This window comes from Schistocerca cancellata, chromosome 1 (genome assembly GCF_023864275.1).
Source record: "Schistocerca cancellata isolate TAMUIC-IGC-003103 chromosome 1, iqSchCanc2.1, whole genome shotgun sequence".
NCBI lineage: Eukaryota > Metazoa > Arthropoda > Insecta > Orthoptera > Acrididae > Schistocerca > Schistocerca cancellata.
Window position 1 is genome coordinate 864,052,685 of NC_064626.1, and position 23,051 is coordinate 864,075,735.

Sequence of the window (23,051 nt, forward strand, 5' to 3'; positions counted from 1 at the left end):
AATTCTGTGAGTGAGTAATTATATTTTGTCAAATTTATATTGTTATATCGGAAGTTAATTTGGTATACTGAACACAAGTGCTTGTCGTGTTTACTTATGCATGCACTGTGGCATTGTAAGTTCTGTGTTAACAAATCAATGTACTTGTTTCAGAGCCCACACTTGTACAACAACCAGCCAAATTCCACACCCACTAAAACCCTGCGCCACAAATGTATAATCTGTAATCTCGGTCATACAGACATTCACTCGACTCTTATGGACACCTGAGTGCCGTGGCTGTTGGACTGGAGAGGAAAGCAGGAGATCAGATACAATTTTTACCAATTTGTTAACAAATAATTTATTTTTGCAGTAGTAGCGCGGCAGCTGGCTATGTACAGAGCGGCGGGAGCTAGCAGGTGCCGCAGGCGGCGGGGCAGAAGGCGGCCATGTAGTCCGCGGAGGTCGCGCACTCGCCCAGCCGCGCCCACCGCTCGCACAGCTCGTTCTCGTCGACGCACGCCCGGTCCGCCGCCACGCCTGCAACACGACACGACTCGACAGCGTCTCTTACGAGCCGCAGCTGCAGATTTCACTCAGCAGTTTGTTTAGTCACCAAAATCATAAAAACGCCTAACAACTTCCATTTAATAAGGACGGAAAGTTAATAGCAAAATTTCTGCTACTCTTTATACGAGGTTTCTCTGCCAGTTTCGATTGAAAAAGTGCGGAATTTGATATGGGACATGGTGGCATACTCCCGCTTCAGCCCCTATATTTTCATGAAGTTCCAACAGTTAGCGGTGCTAAACGTAGCCATCGTAATGAGTCTGTAACGGAGCTGCGTTTCAAGCAGAGAGCTATCACGGAGTTTCTTTCGGCAGAAAACCACAGCATCGCAGATATTCATAGGCGTTTGCAGAATGTCTAGGGAGAGCTGGCGTTGAACAAAAGCACAGTGAGTCGTTAAGCGAGGCGTCTGTTATCATCGCAAACCTATCAGGTGTCCCGCGTGCCGACTGGCCACACAGAACTGTGATTTCTGCAATTTTGGAACGTGCGGACACTCTCAGTCGAGGTGATCGATGGATCCCAACCAAACACGTCGCTGCTCAACTGGACATCTCTGTTGGTAGACCTGACACACTTGCCCACCAGTTGGGGTACACAGAGGTGTGTGCCATCTGGATTCCTCGACATCTAACAGTAGATCGTAAAGAGCAACGCAGCACCATCTGCGCGGAATTGCTCGGGCATTGCGACGCTTATGGTGACTATTTTTCGTCGAACATCAACATAAGCGATGAAACATGCGTTCATCACTCCGAACTGGAAACAAAACAGCAACCCACTGAGAGGCGCCAATCACCTCTGCTCCAAAAAAAAGATTCAAAGCCGCAACCTCTGTCGGTAAAATAATGGCGATGGTCTTCTGGGACTCTGAAGGGGTTACTCCGTTTGATGTCCAACCTCATGGTGTAACGATCAACCCCGAAGTGTATTGTACTATAGGCGAACACCTTATCCCCTCCACATTCCAGGCTTCCTTCCCTTATTGTATACCTAAAATTAATTTAGCTATTATACCCTACAAATACAAATCTCCTAATTATTCCTCTATCTTTAGCTACGATGTATTTAATACAGCTTACCAATAAGGAACAAATCAGAACCGTGAATGAACATCATATAATAAGATACCTGTTTATAATGGAAATCCAGGAAATCAGAAGAACAGATTAACGAAATGCCTAGCATCACCTGGATGTCCAAATATACGAGTACATGAAAATTGTATACCCTGCAGTAGCCGCAAGAGCAGAACACTGAAGTCCGTCAGCTGCATAGTAAACTAGAGGGGATCGCCATACGACCGGAGGCGCTAGAGTTCGATGAATGTAAGATTACCCCTGGAATACTTAGTTGTGTATACTGCATTTAAATGTGCATTGATTTTAAGGACTAAATAGAACATTTCTCTTAGTAAATGATATTTAACATGACCAACAGCACGCAACACTTGACGATGAAAGCCATTCAAGGTTTCTTTCAATATTTTTTGGGCTATAAGTCCCAGTGGCTGTTATGTTACGCAATAAATGTGTTTGCATTATTTCAGCCTTGCCAGTTGTCTTGTCACATGGTCAAATAAACTCACACACTGAAGGTGTGTGTCAGTGACGAGAGCTAGGGCAAGAGTACAGCCGAACTGTGTGTGTGAAAGACCTGTCGACAACATTCGGCTATGGTACTCATTCAAGATTTCGTCCATTATTCTCTTGACAGCCAAACGATTTTCATTTAGTATTTTTCTATCTATAATGCTATCTTTTGTTTCACATCTGTTATGTAATAGTGTCTGTTTCTTTAGAAGTTTCGCCACTACGGCGACTTGCGTGTTCCTAAGAAACTCCAGTTATCCAACCGCGGAAAGGGGACCTACAGTTCAACGTAGAATCAGTACGACGTGCCATTTCTGGCGTCTTCTCAAGTACTTCAGAGGTGAACCCTAGATTAAAACGCAGACTGAAAAATCTTAGGTCCAACCGAGATTCGATCCCGCGACCGCTTAGTTTACAATCAAGCCCTTTACTCCTTTTTTTCCTTTACTTTGTTCGTCATTTTTCGCATCATTTGGTAGAGGTAGACGTCACAAGACACCCCTTCAACTCCATCGTTAAAGACTGCACTCATCCTTTTTTTATTACAGGGAGCGCCAACCCTCTGACCGAATACACTGAGCTACCGTGCCGGACCGCTAGGTCACAAGGCCCGACACATTACATCCGGAAATCCTTGGATCATGATTTCTCGATTTTCGAAAAGCACTTAACTCATTACCACACCTTCGCTTATTATCAAAAGTACAACCACATGGGTTATTAAGCGATATTTGTGATTGGCTTGAAGATTTTTGGTAGGTAGGACACAGGAACTTATCATGGGTGGAGACTCATCGGCAGATGTAGAGGTAACTTCGATTATATCCCTAGAAAATGTAGTTGGACCCTTGCAGTTCATGTTCCTTATTATTGACATTGCGGACAATATTAATAGCAACTTCAGAATTATCGCAGATGATGCAGTTATCCATAATGAAGAACTGTGCGGAAAGAAGCTGAAAAAGTATTCAGTCAGATCAGATTTAAAACTCGCTGTTGTTGAATTTACGAAGGAAAAAGGCATGCAGTGACGAAAATTAGAACATTCTGAATAGATTGCAGGCTTCGCATTTTAAACGGACTTGACGGCATCCTGCCCATAGTACGCCACTGCAAGGTAACTTCTTTCTGATTTGATGGGGCTGTATTTAAAAAGAAAATTGCGTTATAGAAGGGACACATTTTGACAAATCTCACTGACGTTAAAGAAATATCGAGGTTTTAAGAATTCGTCGTGGCCTTGAAATAATTACAAGGATATTTTCCTACATGTTTTGAGGACACTGCAAAATCTTACATATGATTTCATTCTGTTTTAGGGAACGTTTGCCGTTTCAGCGGAAAGCGTCCTGTTCGTATGCATACGTAACTGACTGATCTGCAAGGTAGTTTCCGTTTTAAGGACTGATATCTTTAACGTTGAAACTGTCCAGGACGTCTACATTTCTTTCCTCGGGTAGACTTTACACCTCTCCATAACGATATTGCAAAAATGCTGCAACATTTCGATCAACATATGTGTGTGAAATACGTTTCTTTGGTTATGAAACTAAATAAGTCACAATTACTCGACTACCTGAGTGTGAAAACCTGAAATTGTCTGCTTCCGTACATATGCCGACGTAGATGAATCGCATGGTTGTAAATTTTGAGGTAGAGGTCTCTATGGATGATGTTGCTGTGAGCTTATAGTAAACATTTCCTACCTGAGGTACTTGGATGCAAATGGGATTGGAGAGGAAGTAACATGAGAAACGATGTGCGATGAGTCCTGGGAAGAGTCGAGAGCTGGTACGTTTCGTATAGGATTATAGTTACGCAGGGAAAGGGTGGGTTGAAATGTTCGTTCGGGAATGGAACAGATAGTGCAGGTTATAGTTTACAGGATCGTTAGATTACAGGAACGATTTCATCATTTGGGAAGGGAAATCGTTCGAAACTACCGTGGGAAATGATACAGAGTATGCAGAGATGTCGAGTCGATGGGACGGTGGCAGAGTTGCAGCAACAGGGTGCCTTTTGATGGGAGATATAAATGAGGCAAAGGATTGGAGAGGATGTTACACTTATTTAGAGTGTTGGAACTTTATAACCTGGTACAGGACATGGGTGGGGAAGGATAAATGGATACACAAAGTGAGACGCAGTGCATAACGATCAATGATTCCAAGCAAGTGCTAAAACATGGGACAGGTGGGGAGATCCATGCGTCATCTGCACAGCTGAAGTTGGGCCGAATGATGATCTAGTAGATACGTATGATCGTAGAGGAATTTAGTGCCTATATTTGGTCAGTCATCGTTTTTGTTTTGGGTGGTTTGTAGACGGTGGTTCCACGATAGCTTTTCATCGAGTGTCAGTCCAAGGTGCTTTAGAGTTTTAGTTAGATGAATTAGATGGTTGTCGATTGTGATGTAGACGCCTCGAATTCGGGTGATTTTGTTCTATAGTTATTGATTGGGTAGTTGCAGGACTGATGGCTCAAATGGCTTTGAGCACTACGGGACTTAACATCTGAGGTCATCAATTCCCTATAACTTAGAACTACTTAAACCTAACTAACCTAAGGACATCACACACATCCATGCCCTAGGCAGGATTCGAACCTGCGACCGTAGTGCTCGCGCGGTTCCAGACTGAAGCGCCTAGAACCGCTCGGCCACATCGGCCGGCTGCAAGAATGGTGTACAGGTATTGGTATTCCTTTGGATGAGCTATTGATAGGACAATTTTCAAAGCCCCTCGGAGAGTGGTATGTAGAGAACCGAAGAGAAGTTGTGGGATCCACGAGACTAATCAATTCTAGGCATTTTCTATGTAGTTTATTGCGAAATGTTATGAGTTTCCCTAAAAATTTCTGCCAACTAAGGTATTTCAGGATTTCTGTTGTTATTTCTCGCCAGTCAATAAAGTGCATCACCTTTTGTGCTGCCATACTTCACGCACTCGCCGTGTTTGCTGTGAGTGCAACCCGACATTCGAGTACTAAGGCTACACTTATAAATAGTGGTTTTCTTGCCTTTACGATCTGCGCGTGTACGGTATCTGACAAGACACTGTTTTCATCTGTTCACCGCTTTTGTGACTACGTGAAATACATAAAATTATTCTCCTATAAATTAGTGTAATTAATTGTTGTTTGATACATACATTAGTTTGTCGTGAGAATATCGAAACAAATTGTAAAACTTTGTGTAAAAATCTTCATGAACACCACTTATATTAGCGAGTGGCAATAAGGCACTGTAATTTCATATTACTGTTTGTTTTGTGTGAGACAAAAACATGCATTCAACAGCAAAGCGAGGTTCTGCGCTAGCCTTGAATGTGCGTTGGCATGTTATTGAGTGGAGGGCATCCATCAGCGAGAAATATCGAGATGATAATCTGTACACATAACGTGCTCTTACCGCTTCTGGAGAATACATTGTTCTGATCGTTGTGTTTGTTTTGCTGAGATACTGCTGCGTCGTGGGCGACTCGTATATGTTATATATTTGTTCACGACAACAAGCGAGTGAGGATCCGATTATTGCCGAAATCTGAAGCACCGGAACATTTCCTATTGCACCCTTAATCTCAGAAAATTGTAACTAGTTAATTATTTTGTCTCTGTCTGAAAAGTCTACTTATCCTGAACGATAGAAAAAAAAAACCATGAGCCATTATTGTTCTCATAGTTCAAGTATTCATCTGAATAATCAGATATTAGAAGCTTGCGTACAATACTGAAGGCTCAAATACATTCATCTGAATCATACTTACTGCATCTAGCAGTCTGCGCTGCAAATTATATTTTTTAAGCCGCTATACTGCTCTTACGTAGATTCCATTAGTCGTTCGGAGTACCATTTAATGTATTCATTGTTGTACGATTGCAAGCATGTGAGTTAAGTGTTTTATGCTGGCGCTAATCCTCTAATGAATGTGTTTTTGTTTTTCGATCCGAGGGTTTTTCCTGAGATATAGCTGCATCGTGGCCGAATCGACGTCTTGAACCAGCGTTACAAATAAATGTATTATATCCTCGTAAACATAGGTACAAAACATGAATGTAAAATAAAAATAAAAGGTAAATTAACCGAAGTACTTTCTCAAAAACAATATTTACCACTAATAATGTAGGTTAATTTTACAAAGAAGAAGATAGCAACCAGCCACTATTAATGCTGCTATTTCTTTAGGTAAATAGCGCCGTTACCGGTTTCGAACTGGCAAGTTCATCATCAGACGGCTGTTCACATGATTTTCAAGATACACTTTACATTATTGTCCGTTTCCGATTTTTATTCTTCCACTGTGGCGAAGTATTTCTTGGTGTGTTGTTGCCCTACGGTAGAAAACATTGTTAGAAGCGTCCTATGTGAAAATAACTAACCTTCAAACGATGAAATACAGAGTAAATAAATATGTGAGGTTAACTGGTTATGGTACTTACGTCGAAAATTACGCGCGATTTTGTTGCGAAGTTGCAGGATTGTATTTTTCGAAAATTCCAAAATATATCCAGCACTTACGTAATTTGTACATCACCATATTGTGCAATGCACCACACACACACACACACACACACACACACACACACACACTCACACCAACACCAAAAATTATTTGCCACAGTTATCACAAAGATTCGATTTCACAGTATGACTGTTTTTAAAGAATAACATAACGTAATGAAAATTAAAACTCAAAGATAAACCTTACATCATGAGCATATAATATTACAGATGAAGTTGACAGATGTAGTAACCAGCTTGTGTGAATGCTACTTATGTGGTATTATGTAAATACTGTGCTATATACAAGGAGCAACATAGAGGTGAGATAAAATGAATAATATGACAGTGACAATTATATTGACATCGATGGTGCCCTGAAATTTTGAATAAACTATAGTAGCAGTAAAGTTTTTGTTACTAAACCTGAAGTAATTTTAGAAATTTACAAAAAAATTTAAAAAATAACAAAGTTTACAAACATAATGATGGGTTGGCAATGGGTAGCAGCCGAGCTGGGAAGTTAGCAGACATTTATATAAACCACTTAGAACACACATTTTTCAAAACTAACAGTCACATCAACAGCAAAATCATCTACTATAAAAGGTATGTAGATGCTAAAATTATTCTTTTTTATGGCACTAATGAAGAAATTGACACATTAGCAATCAAGCTGAGCAGCATGCACAATAACATCAAATTCACTGTTGAACATGAATCCAATAACAGCATTAGATTTAAAAATTTCCAGTAAAAACGAGAAACATCACTTTGAAATTTACAGAAAGCAAACAGACACAGATGTGTGCATCAAGAGCTCATCTTGCCATCCAAACCAAGATAAGATGGCATACTTGAAGTCCATGCTCAATTGCCTGCATAAAATTCCACTGGAACTTGTTGAACAACATAAAGAAACCAATGTCATCAAAGCCATAGCTCTAAACAATGGATATAACCCACACATGATTGATAAATTATCACAAAAAATCCAGAAAACAGCAAACAACAGAGCCCCACAGCAGACAGCTATGCAGTGAACACAAAAGTCTGCAGAAAGCAGAAAAAATATGTCTCACTTCCTTTTCTAGGGAGCATATCCCATAAAATAAGTAATCTCTTCAAAAACACAAACATAAATATAAGCTTTCACACAAACCATAAACTTCAGCAGCTAATCATTCATAGCATAAAGAATAACAACCCCACATACAAAAGATCAGGTATATATAAACTCAGATGCCACAATTGCCCTTCCTTCTATATTGGAAAGACTGGAAGAGACTTTGAGATTCGATTCAAAAATCATTTAGATGCTATACGTCTGAACAATCCTTCAAAATCTGCATTTGCAATGCACAAAATTCTCAATAAACATGGAGTAAAAAACATTGAAGACCACATTCAAATATTGCATCATGTTGAGAAAGGTAGCCTCATGAGTCTGCTTGAAGAGATAGAAATATATACACATAAAAGCAAGTCACCACATCATATTCTTAATGAACAGATGGAGCTAGTCAATGCACCCTTTCTACAAAACTTCACTATCCTATTATCCAGTCTAACACATAAATGAACACTATTCCTTTTAACAACAACATGTAATCAATAAAGCAAATAAAGTATTACATCATAATATGGCTGCCTGCTCAGTCACACATTACTGCAACTGTAAAACTGATTTAAAAATAAAAGTGGTGTGCCATACGACATTAATATAATTACTACTGTCACATTATTCATGTATCCCATGTATATGTTATCACCTGTTTATTGCATTGTATTTACACAATAAGTAACATTCATAAAACTGGCCATCACATTTTCCCAGTTTATTTGTAATTAATGCTCACTAAATATGGTATTCTTTGTAATATAAATACTTGTAATGCTACCTTGATTCCTTGGCAAAAAAAAACTTTACTGCTACTATACTTGATTCAAAATTTCAGTGCACCATAGATGTCAATATAATTGTTATTGTCATATTATTCATTTTATCTCACCTCTACGTTGCTCCTTGTATATAGCACAGTATTTACATAATACCACATAAATAGCATTCACACAAGCTGGTTATTACATGTCAACTTCATCTGTAATATTATATGCTCATGATGTAAGGTTTATCTTTGAGTTTTAATTTTCATTACGTTATGTTATTCTTTAAAAACAGTCATACTGTGAAATCGAAGCAATCTGTATATTGTGATGTCTCTGAGAGAAAACATCTCTGACACTGTTGTATTTGTAAATCTGCAATCTTTGTGATAACTGTGGCAAATTCTTATTGGTGTCAGTGTGTGGTGCATTGCACAATATGGTGATGTACAAATTACGTAAGTGCTGGATATATTTTGGAATTTTCGAAAAATACAATCCTGCAACTTCGCAACAAAATCGCGCGTAATTTTCGACGTAAGTACCATAACCACTTAACCTCACATATTTATTTATTCTGTATTTCATCGTTTGAAGGTTAGTTATTTTCACATAGGCCGCTTCTAACACTGTTTCCTACAATAGGGTGCCAACACACCAAAAATACTTCGCCACAGTGGAAGAATAAAAATCGGAAACGGACAATAATGTGAAGTGTATCTTGAAAGTGATGTGAACAGCCGTCTGATGATGAACTTGCCAGTTCGAAACCGGTAACGGTGTTAGTTAGCTAAATAAATATCAGTATTAATAGTGGCAGGTTTATGTCTTCTTCTTTGTGAGAATAAACCTACATTAATTGTACACAGCCACGGTCTCACCATGTCAGTTTTAGACAAAATAGTATATGTACCACTGTTTTTGAGAAAGCGCTTTAGTTAATTTACCTTTTATTTTTCTTTTATTTACATGTTTTGTATCAATATTTGCGAGGAGATAACTTTATATAGATTGTTTGTGATGCACAACAACGATGGTATATGCCACAACCACATACAACAACATTTAATTGCACAAAGTAGCTAGTTTATAAGTGGGAACGGAATCAAAAATGCGTCACTGAATTCCAGTGTCCTATGTTTCCGTCAAGAAAGAGGTGGTAACAGCTGGAGATATTCCCACTGAGGCAGTTTAGCTTGACATTAACGCGGTCAGTCTTCCGTTGCGTTAACTTCAGGTAAAAGCCATTTTTGGTAGCAACTTAATATAGAAGTTATACAGTATTTTCACTTACGCACTGAAGGAACTGTTACGCTACACGTGGCTACTATAGGGGGACAGGACGTAGTCATAGCATCATACGGTCGCTGACATTTCACATAATAATTGCGCTGTGCTAAAGCTGTACGAACAAGTGCTAGAAAGTCCTGAAATTGCAATTCTGGAAGCAAAATTACAAAAGTTATGGAAAAATTTGAGTAAAATTTTGAACTCAAAAACATAAGACTTGGTAATCAAAACTGGAGCAAAAAGCAAAAAGACAATATCTTTCAGGTTCTCAATGTAGAAAACACAAAAATGAAATCTATAGTATAAAACGTCAAACATGGGACGACAATGCAAGCGAAAGTCAACTCACATAGGACGATAATGTAAGCGAAAGTCAGTTCACATGGTTCAACAATTAAATGAGCTAGGTACAGTTCTTAAAACGATCTTACAGAGAAAATAAAGTCACAAAATGGTCTGACGGAAATATAAGAGAATAATGGGAAAACTTGAAAAGAAATACTTAGAAATCATTGACGTCTTAAAAACAGATCTGGGCAACAGGTTGCAAAATTCTCTTTGGTGAATGAACAGATCCAGAACGTATTATTAAAATTCAAATAAGGGATGGATCAAAATACTAGAGAAGTAAATGGGGAATTGTGCAGTAGGCAATCTGAGTTGGGCGAAACAGTAACACCGAGATTGAATATTTGAGTAAAGAACTAGAACACTAGGCAAATAAGTGCAAGAAAGTAAAAAATCGCTTCAAGCAAATTGTTAAGGTGCATCAGATGTTTTCTGTGGCAATTTTATTTCGACCCCTCTTTTTTAGATATTGATCTGAGGGGAATTTATATGCTGTAGCATTCATTAATGTGCTAAGAGGCAGGTTCATATAAATTATATTGGTCGTCTAAGGATAAGCTACACAAGCAAGAGCTTCATTAAAGAGAGTTAATGCTGACTCAGGTGCAAGCACACCAGGAAGATATAAATTTTTTAAAGAACTTAAAAACGATTTCGTAGAGAAAATTTGGTCTGTGAATGTTGCGCAAAGAGGTTTCACACCGGCAGCTCGTTACAATATGCAGTCAGGAAATATGTAATGGGAGGGCGAACGTATTTGGACTAACCATTTGATAATAACGATATGATAGACAATCTGATGGAGAAACTGTCACTTATCCACAATGTTACACGCCGCCGTGTATAGGAAATTGATGATTTTCTGAAGACAGTGGGTAAAGAAAGTGTGCCGGCCGTTTTAACCGAGCGGTTCTAGGCGCTTCAGTCCGGAACCGCGCTGCTTCTACGGTCGCAGGTACGAATCCTGCCTCGGGAACGGATGTATGTGATGTCCTTAGGTTAGTTAGGTTTAAGTAGTTTTAAATCTAGGGGACTGATGACCTCAGATGTTAAGTCCTCAGTGCTTAGAACAATTTGAACCATTCTTTTTTCTTTTTTTTTTTTTTTTTCAACTTGTCTCCACGGCTTCGTGGGGTCTGCGTCACACTCGAACTCTACCACCAGCTCTTACCAACTGAAATTGGGATTCATCTGACAAGGCTACTGTTTTCTAGCGTCCAAACGATATGGTTCTAGCCCAGGAGAGGCGCTGCAGGTGATGCCACACAGTTAACAAAGGCACTCGTGTCAGTCGTCTGCTACCATAGCCTGTTAACGCCAAAGTTCGCCACAATGTTTTAACGGATACGTTCGTCGTACGTCCCACATTGATTTCTGTAGTTATTTTACTTGCTTGTCTGTTAGCACTGACAACTCCATGCAAACGCCGCTGCTCTCGGTCTTTAAGTAAAGACCGTCGGCGATGTGTTGTTCGTAGTGAGAGGTAATGCCTGAAATTTGGTATTCTTGGCACACACTCGACGCTATGAATCTCGGAATATTGAATTCCCTAACGGTTTCCGAAATGGAATGTCCCATGCGTCTAGTTCTAACTACCATTTCGCGTTCAGAGTCTGTTAATTCCCGTAGTGCGGCCGTAACCGCGTCAGAAGCCTCTTCATTTGAGTAACTTGAGTACAACAGACGGCTCCGCCAATGTACTGCCCTTTTAAACCTTTTGTAGGCGATACCCACGCCATATGGATATGTGCATATCGCTATCACACTACACCTCAGTGTAGTTAGGAGTTATGCAAACATGCTTGTGATACCTCATGATTAACAAATTCCTTTCAAAAATGGTTCAAATGGCGCTGAGCACTATGGGACTCAACATCTTAGGTCATAAGTCCCCTAGAACTTAGAACTACTTAAACCTAACTAACCTAAGGACATCACACGCACCCATGCCCAAGGCAGGATTCGAACCTGCGACCGTAGCAGTCCCGCGGTTCCGCACAAATTCCTTTGAAATTGGCGTCTGTAACCTGTGGCCAAACAACCAGAAAGACGTTGCCACGTTCTGATGCAAGAAGCTGCTGCAGAGAGAGGCCGCACTGACATTCGAGAGTCTCCGTGTAATCTCCCCACGGAAATTTACGCTCTACCACGCAGTAATTAACAATGGTCAACCAAATCATCCACATTTATTCACTTTTGGAAAGTATCTGATCGGATTTCTAGTAATATATGCGCCGACAGCTCGTCGACGCCAAGGTATTTTTCTAGTAAGATTATTCTTTGGAATAACAGAGATACATAGATGTATTCTCCATGGTTATTATAGAGGGAGAAGGAGTACAGCTTCGGAAGTATCTGTTGGAAGATTGTCGGCTTGCTAAAAGAGACATATTTGCTCTTCTTCTCGCTAAAGCGAGCTATTAAAGTTTGTGCCACTAGCGGGTTATTGGTGGATAGAGAAAAACGGTAAACGAAAATTAAGTAAGACTTGGAATCAACAGAAAACGGAACATGTAATGGAGATGGATTGAATATACTATTTTCCTCAGAAATAAGGTTTGTGACCCTTTTATTCTAGAGTGAATGACGAATGAGTTCTCTGTCTGAATCATTGATGATTGCCTTGGCCCTGTAATTAGTGGGGAAGTTTCAGCTGTGACGAAGAGAGCCTGCAGTCACCGAGTTTTGATAAAATCGTCCAAAAAGGTTTCGTCCACATCTGAAATTCTAAATCTGTCGTAAAAATGAACGAATTGTTCAAACGATCGATTTTTCCCAACTGAATGCAGCGCTTAACAATAATAACAAATGTAAAGATCTTTTCCAGCAAACCAGCCGCTGAATATTAAGACGAAGGGCTCCACCAGAGATTCTATTGGGCTGATTCCACGTAAATGAAATAATATATTTAAAACTGTACACAGATAAAGGACAGAGAGATACACCTCTGTACAGACAAAACATTACACCAAGTTAGCGGCAAGCTGCATTCACATACTTTCATCAATTAAAGGAGAATTCATTATAATGGCCAATCCGTGACAGGACACGTTTTTGGACGTTGTTAAAATAATTTTGTTCTCTGTTTCATGTGAACTATGACGAGCCAACTTAACTGACGCTTGGAAAAGAGAAGAAATACTCGCAGTCACATTCAGGGGATCTACAAATAAGAACATAAACAACACGCTGGGCGCAGAGGATAGGGCAGATCTATGAATTTATTATTGAAGTTTACTAGAATAGATGAAGTATACGCTTCTGTGTTTAGTACTATTGAATATTTGAACGTTGATTAATTGTGTTCATGTTAGATGTAGTTAGACCTGCCCCAGTTACTTTTATCTGTATAAGTACAGTAAGAAAGTAGCCACAGAAGTACTCTTGTGTGAAGGGAGATATATTTATATAGTGACAGTAGAATATTTATATGGTTTTAACTAGGGCAATGTTTAAGATGAGTCAAGCAGAGCAGAGCAACACGCAACAGCCTTCAGCTGAAGCACTGATAATAATGATGCAGTAAGAAGTGTTGTAGGACCGATGGCTACAGATAGCGCAATAGAACGCCCGGTATACACGGCTGGAGATGTAACAGCAAGTACGCAACATGGATTAGATCCATTGGTAATTATCATGAGACAGATGCAGATGATAACCGAGAGCATGAATAATTTGAAAATCGACATTAACGCGAAATTAGCCTCAGTTACTGAAGGGCAAAATGATTTGAATAAGAAATTAGCCTCAGTTACTGAAGGGCAGGAAAATTTGAAAATCGACATCAATACGAAGTTAGCCTCAGTTACGGAAGGGCAGGAAAATTTGAAAGCTGAGATTAAGCAGCAGTTACAAGATAGTTTTTCCGAATTAGAGCAGCGGATAGAGACGAAGACAAAGGAACTTAAAGATCGGGCCGAAGAGACGGAACGAAAATTAACTGCACAAATAGAATTGGCGAAAGCTCAATGTGAGGAATCTACTCACCGCGTACGTGTAGAAATGAAGGAGTATGTGGCTATTAAGATAGATACCGTACGGGAACAGGTGGAAATGGTTCCGCAATTAGTACAAAAGCAAGATGCCATGTCATGTGCAATTGCGCAACTTCCTGAATTGGCACGTACGCAGACTAACCTAAAGGAAAGTGTTGAACATCTGACAGAGCGTCAAGATGTTATAGACCACCAAATTAATGTATTAACGGGTAAATTATCCGAAATCACATTAGAAAACAAAAGGCTAATGTGTGAAAACGTTGAGCAAAATGTTAAAGCAGCATTCCAGAGTCTATGTGGCAAACAGGAAGAGAATTTGTTTGCGAAAGGACTTGAAGAAGTGCGACAGCAGTTAGGTGCTGATTTCGAGCATTGGAAACAAACGATAGAAGAGTCGCTACGCGTTTCACAACAAGGCTCAGAACAAATGAATACAGGCCAGCAGCAGAAGTTGGCAGCGACTATAGAGCCAGTTACTGCACATTCGCACACGATACCGACTTGTGTAAGTAACTCAAATATTAAATTGCCACGAGCTAGTTGTTCGCGTGAAGTTTTATCTGAAGGAGATTACGAAAGCCTTTGCCATGCCGAAGAAAAAATGATAAAGCATCGGCAATTCCAGATTTTTAACACTGACAAAAGGGGGGTCCATCCGATTGTTTTTATTCGAAGTTTCAGAGGAGTGCTACCCAGAAATTGGTCGGAGTGGCAGAAGATCAGTTTCGTGACAGGATATATACAAGGTTCGGGGGCGATCTGGGCCTCGGACATGACTTCCATCCATTACATAAAAAGGGTGATAAGTCAGATCCAAACAATTACAGAGGCATTTCGCTAGTACCAGTTACATACAAAATTTTCTCTAAGGTGCTATTAAACAGACTAGAACCACAAGCAGATCTGCAAATTGGGGAATACCAGGCAGGCTTCAGAAAAGGGAGATCATGCATCGAACAGATCTGGAACTTGAGAACACTTTTGAAAGTCAGACAGGCAAGAAACACTGTAGTTACCTTTGTGGACTTTAAAAAAAGCATATGATTCCATAGACAGACAGACACTCTTTGACGTGCTGGAAGAATATGGTATCGACAGAAAAACCAAGGCACTTATACAACAGACGCTTACAGACACTACCTCCAAGATTAAGTTCATGAGAGAAATTTCGGAACCCTTCCACATACACACAGGTGTCCGACAAGGAGACGGGCTCTCACCAATCCTGTTCAACATGGTGTTAGACAAAATTATCAAGCAGTGGGAGGAACAAGTTAAAGGAATACAGCTGGGAAGAACACGTGAAACCAAAACAATCATAAAATGTCTGGCATTTGCAGATGATATAGCCATACTCAGCAATAATACACAGGAGGCAAAGGAAGCACTGGAATGCTTGCATGAAATAGCTGCCAAAACAGGTCTGCAGGTATCTTACGAGAAGACACAATATATGGAACGACAGACCAACAATGTACACACCATGCATACTGTATATGGATCCGTAGAAAGAGTCGAAAAATTTAAGTATTTAGGGGAGTACATACAAATGGGAGGATCAAACAAGGCGGCTAACATGGAACGAACGAAGAAACTCCAGAAGGCATACAAACTCACATGGTCACATTATAATAAGAAAAGCATATCGAGGCAGGCCAAACTTAGGCACTACAAAACAGTTGTATTACCAGAAGCATTGTACGCGTCAGAAACAACCACAATTGGAGCATCAGGCATCATAGACACAGAAAAAATAGAACGCAAAATTCTCAGAAAAATATTTGGACCAATTCACAGAGATGGCATATGGATGAAGCGACCTACCAAAGAGCTGTACCAGCACATTGACAGACTAACAGACGCGATCAGAAAACGCAGATTAACTTTCTATGGGCACATACAGAGAATGGACAACAACCGACTTACAAAGAAAATTTTTGATGTAGTAAACAGCTCAAGCAAGAAAACAAATTGGTATCATGAAATAGACGAAGACTTAAGGCAGATAGGGATCAACAGGCAAATGATAGGAGACAGGAAATACTTCAGAAACAAAGTTAGGAGTGCAAAATTTATTGTAAAGGAGAGAAAGAAGACAGGAACATTATGGACAGAGCAAAGGAAACAGGAGCACAGCCAAAGGATGAAGAGATTTTGGGAAGAGAAGAGGAAGAAAGGCAAGAAGTGAAAATTGTGTCATCATGTGATTTTCGAGTTCAGACACTGTCCATAAGGGCAACAATGAAATGAATGAATGAATGAAAGTGTGTGTGTTTAGTGTTAGAAAACTTTAAATTGAAATAGTTAATCAGTGACATAGATTATAGAAATAGTGACTAACTATTACTATCAAGTGTTGTAAAGAAGATAGTGGAGATAGGCTTCACCTGTGGTTGGGGTGAACATGGAGCTTTAGCATTGCTAATGTCATCAAGATTTATAAAGGATCTAACTGACCTTCAAGAAGAATGAAATGTTTCCCGCAAATGACGCTGAATAATCAAAAGAGATTCCGAGTGAATGTTCATATATAATCTCAAGTGCACGCTGAGATGTGTAAACGTGTGAAGGGATGTGTTGAGGTAGTGAATAATGAGTGACGGTTAACGCCGCAAAGATAATTTCCCGCGCAAAACAGTTGACGTCGGCGCGAGAGTTAAAATCGATATAGACGACACAGATATGCTTTGTAAGAGACTCGCACCAAACGCGAGGGTAAACTGATTCATGTTGAACTTTAAAAAGAAAAGGTGTTATAATTAGAAGTTAAGAGTTTTTAATTTATTAATGAATGATTAAAGAAAGTAATATTCATAGAATTAGTAGTTATGTAATGGTTCGTGTTCGTTTGGGAATTTTGTTTGAAAAATCCATTTCCATATATGTGCATGTATGAACGCGGTATGAATCAGTGAATAAATGAAAGAAGTGAATCCGCATTCCTCAATGCTAATAACTTTTACATCACAGCAATCAAGCGGAGAAATAGATGTATTTAGAATAAAAAATTTTGAGTATAGATAAATTATATGACTTTTCAAGAAAATGATGGATTATGTCTTTGTATAAAAAGAACTACACTTTCCATTATTCGATGATTTGAATCCAAAATCTATTGTAAGTTGCATGAATCCTTTAAATTACGAAGAACAAATCAGTGATGGAAAATATGTCAGAACTTTTGGACTTATAAGCACAAGTGGGGATGCAAAGTCAAAAAGAGTATTCAAACGAGAGTAAATATGATGATGCTTTTGGGCAACATCATTAGTTAATGGCTAAATTCCTTGAAGTATGTCATAACAAAAAGGATGCATGAAGCCCTAAGGATTTTGCTTTCAAAAAGGAGAATCTTGGACGGTGCAACCTAACCAGTTCTCTTACAGGAAGAGTTTCCCTTTGGTCATTGCTAATTCTTTTGGAATGAATGTTGCATGTGAATTCGAGTATCCCTGTCCCTTCTACTCTTCCCATTGTGGGCCGCGTAGAAGACCGACTACAAATGTGGACGTCGGGGACATGCAAGACCCGGGGGAGTTTTAGCACCGCAAGATATTGTCCTAGGAACAAGATTGTAAAACGAAAATTCACGTTATTTATTGTAAAATGTTTTTTTTTTTTTGCTAGAGGCACAAACCACTCTTCTCAAAATAGTGATATAAATTGATCCCTGTCTTTTCTTTAGAGATCTATTTCAAAATTATTTTTTTTCTTCTATAGGCTTTCCTATCTTCTATGTACCGTACGCTGGGGGTCTAGGCTTAAGAGGTTTTCCAAGGTTTCCCTGCTTAAGAAAGTTCCCGAATGGGTAGACCCTGATAACAGTCTCATGAAAGATCATCTTCCTTGGTTGTGCACAGCAAACATAACATCTAGATGCACATAAAAGCAATACAGCCGCGGTACCTGTTTCTTCATTTTTTCTGTTTTCAACATTTCTTTTCTTCGTCTGTCTTAAACATAATATTCTCTTTTTCAGTCGGAGGACTGACAATCATCACTTCCGGGTTATCCACACTAATAGATAGCTCGCGAAGTGTGTTCGGTAAATCAAAATTGAGCTCACAAACTTCGCTCGCTGCGAGGGGCATTGTAATCTCCCCACGGAAATTTACGCTCTACCACGCAATAATTAATAATGGTCAACCAAATCATCCACATTTATTCACTTTTGGAAAGTATCTGATCGGATTTCTAGTAATATATGCGCCGACAGCTCGTCGACGCCAAGGTATTTTTCTAGTAAGATTATTCTTTGGAATAACAGAGATACATAGATGTATTCTCCATGGTTATTATAGAGGGAGAAGGAGTACAGCTTCGGAAGTATCTGTTGGAAGATTGTCGGCTTGCTAAAAGAGACATATTTGCTCTTCTTCTCGCTAAAGCGAGCTATTAAAGTTTGTGCCACTAGCGGGTTATTGGTGGATAGAGAAAAACGGTAAACGAAAATTAAGTAAGACTTGGAATCAACAGAAAACGGAACATGTAATGGAGATGGATTGAATATACTATTTTCCTCAGAAATAAGGTTTGTGACCCTTTTATTCTAGAGTGAATGACGAATGAGTTCTCTGTCTGAATCATTGATGATTGCCTTGGCCCTGTAATTAGTGGGGAAGTTTCAGCTGTGACGAAGAGAGCCTGCAGCCACCGAGTTTTGATAAAATCGTCCAAAAAGGCTTCGTCCACATCTGAAATTCTAAATCTGTCGTAAAAATGAACGAATTGTTCAAACGATCGATTTTTCCCAACTGAATGCAGCGCTTAACAATAATAACAAATGTAAAGATCTTTTCCAGCAAACCAGCCGCTGAATATTAAGACGAAGGGCTCCACCAGAGATTCTATTGGGCTGATTCCCCGTAAATGAAATAATATATTTAAAACTGTACACAGATAAAGGACAGAGAGAGAGAGAGAGAGAGAGAGAGAGAGAGAGAGAGAGAGAGAGAGCGAATGAAATTCGAGAAAATACTCAGAATCTTCAATTAGCATAATTGTTTGCCTGTCTTATCACGGATCAGTCTCAAGATAAAACAGGAGGCCCTAACTGTATTGTACCGATTTGTGTGTGAGAGTGAAGGGGTAATAAAGGCGACAGATACACCTCTGTACAGACAAAACATTACACCAAGTTAGCGGCAAGCTGCATTCACATACTTTCATCAATTACAGTAGAATTCATTATATCCACTCTGGTGCTAAATCGAGACTAGCTACCACACGTCGAGGCCCCGTTGCTGCTGATGGGGCTAGAACGCTGTTGACACAGGGGTCAGGCCGTCACAGTGGTGGACCGGTTTGCGCCCTGACCATTCCTGGCATTGCGCTGCTCCTGAGGTCTACGCGATCGAAAATAATGTCCTGTGAGACCAGAGTGGGGTCAAGCGATCATGAATACCATCCTCTCGGCCTATGCAGTATCTGTCATTGTCTGCAGCCAGCTCCGAGAGATACTCCACGACAGTCGTGGACCCGATCTGCATCATACAGCCTGATACTATTAGGCGGCGACTCCGCTAGTTGTGAAATTAGGGGGCGCGCCAATGCCTGATGCTGCCAGGAGCCGAATGGTTGCCTTCCAGGTGGGAGCTATGTGCTGGTTGACTTAACCAGCTTCACGGCACCGACCTGGAGCTCCAGGGTTCGTTCACGCACCCTTACTACTTGCCACAACCTCTACCCGCGTTCAGGCACTTTGCTAACACAAACTTCCATCCTATGCTGTGGTCGCTCAGTTCGATTCTGTACGAGTTCTCCCTAATGTGACCCTACATTTGCGCCGAACGGCTTGACAAACTTGCAACGGCCCTGCATTTCATTGGATCACGACTGTTCTGCTTAGCGAGTGAGCACACCCGCTACTCTCTGGGACCAGTCTGCGCTGCTGGACTCTCACTGCAGCATGACGTCACGTCAGCTGCTGTGCTGCTCATAATGAATAACAGTGCAGTTGAGTTCTCCTTGCTTCTACGACGTTATGGCGGCCGTCCATTTGGTTCTACATACCTTCTGCCCTACCAAACACCTCGCATCGTCATCGCGACCTGCAGTGAGGTCTATAAGCACTCAGGCCATCCTCACCTTCTTGCACTGGAAATACCGTACACTTTATAACAAACAAAGATTCATGGGTCATATGGCAACCGAGATTACGTACCATCCTGAACTTATCGAAAACTGCGATTCCATATCACTTTACGGCAATGTTTGTTCTGATTTCGAACGTAAAATACGGGGATTCATTATCTTCACATAAGTACACTATACCCTGAAGAATTTACGAAATTATATATATTTTTGCAAACTACAATGTGAAAGTGTAACATTACGAATACAGTCATGCTACAGATCTAACTTAAAAAAAAAAATGATCAGAAGGTTTTATAACTATGAGAAATGTAATTTGATTTCTTTTTTATATCATTTATAACAAACACCACGTGGACTTTGTTTTCCAAATTTAATTTACTTAATACCAAATAGCAATGCATTGATCACTAGACAAAGAACCACTATTATATTTAAAAAATACAGTTAACTTCTTCGTAAACAGTTTATGTCCATGTAAAATTTTTATTTAACAAAATGTAAACAAACACTGTGACGGGGCATATCTTGAAATGTATATTCTATTTTATGGCTATGTAAAATATCTGTCATTATCATCTCTGAATGCACGGTTTCGCGGCGACATGTAATAATAAAATTCTCTCGACTTCCAGCCGCGTAAAGTGGTTTAAAATCCACGAGCTTTCGGCCAAGTACCCCTCGGCCATTGCCAAGTCGTGACTGCCTTTGGTTGTTCCTACCGTTATTATATATCCGCGCTGCCTTATGTGAAGTGACTGGTACACACTCCAGCGCCATATAAGGCAAAGTTTTCGTTGCATGTCCCTCATGTCCGCTTCAGTCTTCAGACGGCCGGGTCCCAAGCCGTGTTTAGCTGCAGGTCGCCGTCTTTAATGAGGGCTTTGTCACAAATTTTTATCTCGATCGCTTCTTTAATAACGCAATCCCTGAAACTACTAGTCCGTGTAATAACGGATGTCTCTGGATTAGCAGTTTCAGGGACGGCGTAGTCAAAGAAGCGATCGTCATAAAAATTTGTGACAAAGCACTCAATAAAGATGGTGGCCTGCAGCTAAACACGGTCTGGGACCCGACCGTCGGGAGACAGATGCAGGTGCGGCAGACAGGCAACGAAAACATCGCCTTGTATGGCGCTGGAGCGAGCACCAGTCACGTCAACAAAGGCAGCGCGGCTATCTAAGGGCGGTAGCCGCAACCAAAGACAGTCACCAGTTGCTAATGGCCGAGCAGTATTGGGCCAAAAGTTCGTGGATTTTAAACCACTTTATGTGGCTGGAAGCCGAGAGAATTTTATTATTATTATTGTTTTTATTCTCACGTTTTTGTAACCATAAAAAGCTAAAGGTGATTACTGTTTGTAAAACTGGATGCTGCTATAAAACATTATTTCGATAAAATGTCTTTGAGAACTTTCTGGAAAATAATTCTGTGTTGCACAGAATTGAATGTGCTGCGAAAGAGAGGGTAGCCAGTGGGAGTCAGTCCACAGTCAGTTGCCCATAGCAATCAGTCCAGTCGAGTGTTGGGATCCAATCTGTCTGCAATTCGCATTTTTCTCTGTTGTCTCTGAGCGACAGTAATACGTCTTCTCTTGTGAAAAGTGTTGCGCAGTAAGTTCTCGTTTGTGCAACAATTTGAATGATACGTTTTACTTTTGTGACCAGACAGATGTGCAACAGAATGTGAAGAATTGTCAAAGAATAGTCTTTTCATTGAAGAATAAACAGCCTGAGGACCAAGTCATCTCCTAGGAAGGCGACGAGCAAGACATTCCCAATAACGAAATAATGAGTACTTATCTTACTCTAATAACGTTCATAAAATTCTGTTTTGAGGGGTGGGGGACTTCTCGTTGCGTAACTTTTGGATGTATTACATTAGCACACTTATGAGCTAAAACAGTACGTAAATGTTGATAAAAGCTGCAAGAACTTCTTATATTTTTGGGAAGAGGATCACTTAAAGTTGGAGACTCACCGCAGAAGCGGCAGGAGAGCGCGCAGTGTGTCCGCATCCAGTAGGGGCTGCGCCGGCACTGGCCGATGCGTGCCCAGTAGTTGCAGAAGCGGTCGCTGTCGGTGCAGACTGCTGGAACAGAGGAAGGCGTCTGCAGGGTGCGCTCACCACCAGGCCAGCAGCCAGGAACACTGAGGGTACTCACCAGGGCGCGGGGGTGGCTGCGTGGGTGGCGTGGGCGGCCTCACCAGTGTGTTGCGGCAGCCGTACAGCAGGTTGATCTTGGCCACGTCCACCTGCAACACGTGCCCGCACGTCACCATCTCTCAACGGTAGCTCCACGTCTTATCATGCTGTCGAGGACTATTTTGACAGTGACTGGACTAAATAATACGAACACCTGATAATGCATGGAAAGATAGGTTACTAGTATTACGGCCAAGTATTACTTCAACTTTCGAGTTGAGAGGCTGTGGTCGATTCCTCACCATTTGATGTGGACGTCTTCACAACTGAACCAATCCCAACAACCGCGTGGATAGCTTAATGGGCCCGAATATTTAGTGGCGTTATAAAGGGGGCGACAAAAGTGATAGGATACCTCTTAATATCGTGTCGGCCCTCCTTTTCTCGGTGTAGGGCAGCAACTCGACCTCGCATGAACTCAACATGTCGTTGCAAGTCCCCTGCAGAAATATTGAGCCATGCTGCCTCTGTATCCGTCAACAATTGCGGAAGTGTTGATTGCTGTATTTTGTACACCAACTGACCTGTCTATTGTGTCCCGTAAATGTTCAGTGGGATTCATTTGGATGGTCAAACCATTCGCTCGA

General features: G+C 40.5%; 1 protein-coding gene across 1 annotated transcript in view; it reads right to left on the reverse strand.

The window, feature by feature from the left end:
• Window positions 1-394: 394 nt before the first annotated feature.
• LOC126108430 (hatching enzyme 1.2-like) overlaps window positions 395-23,051 on the reverse strand; it is an 84,550-nt gene continuing 61,893 nt past the window's right edge. Inside the window, exons 9-11 of the mRNA XM_049913680.1 lie at window positions 22,424-22,514; window positions 22,240-22,350; window positions 395-522 (exon numbers count right to left, since the gene is read on the reverse strand). Of these exons, the coding sequence (XP_049769637.1) occupies window positions 395-522; window positions 22,240-22,350; window positions 22,424-22,514 (330 nt within the window). The remainder of the gene's footprint in view (window positions 523-22,239; window positions 22,351-22,423; window positions 22,515-23,051) is intronic.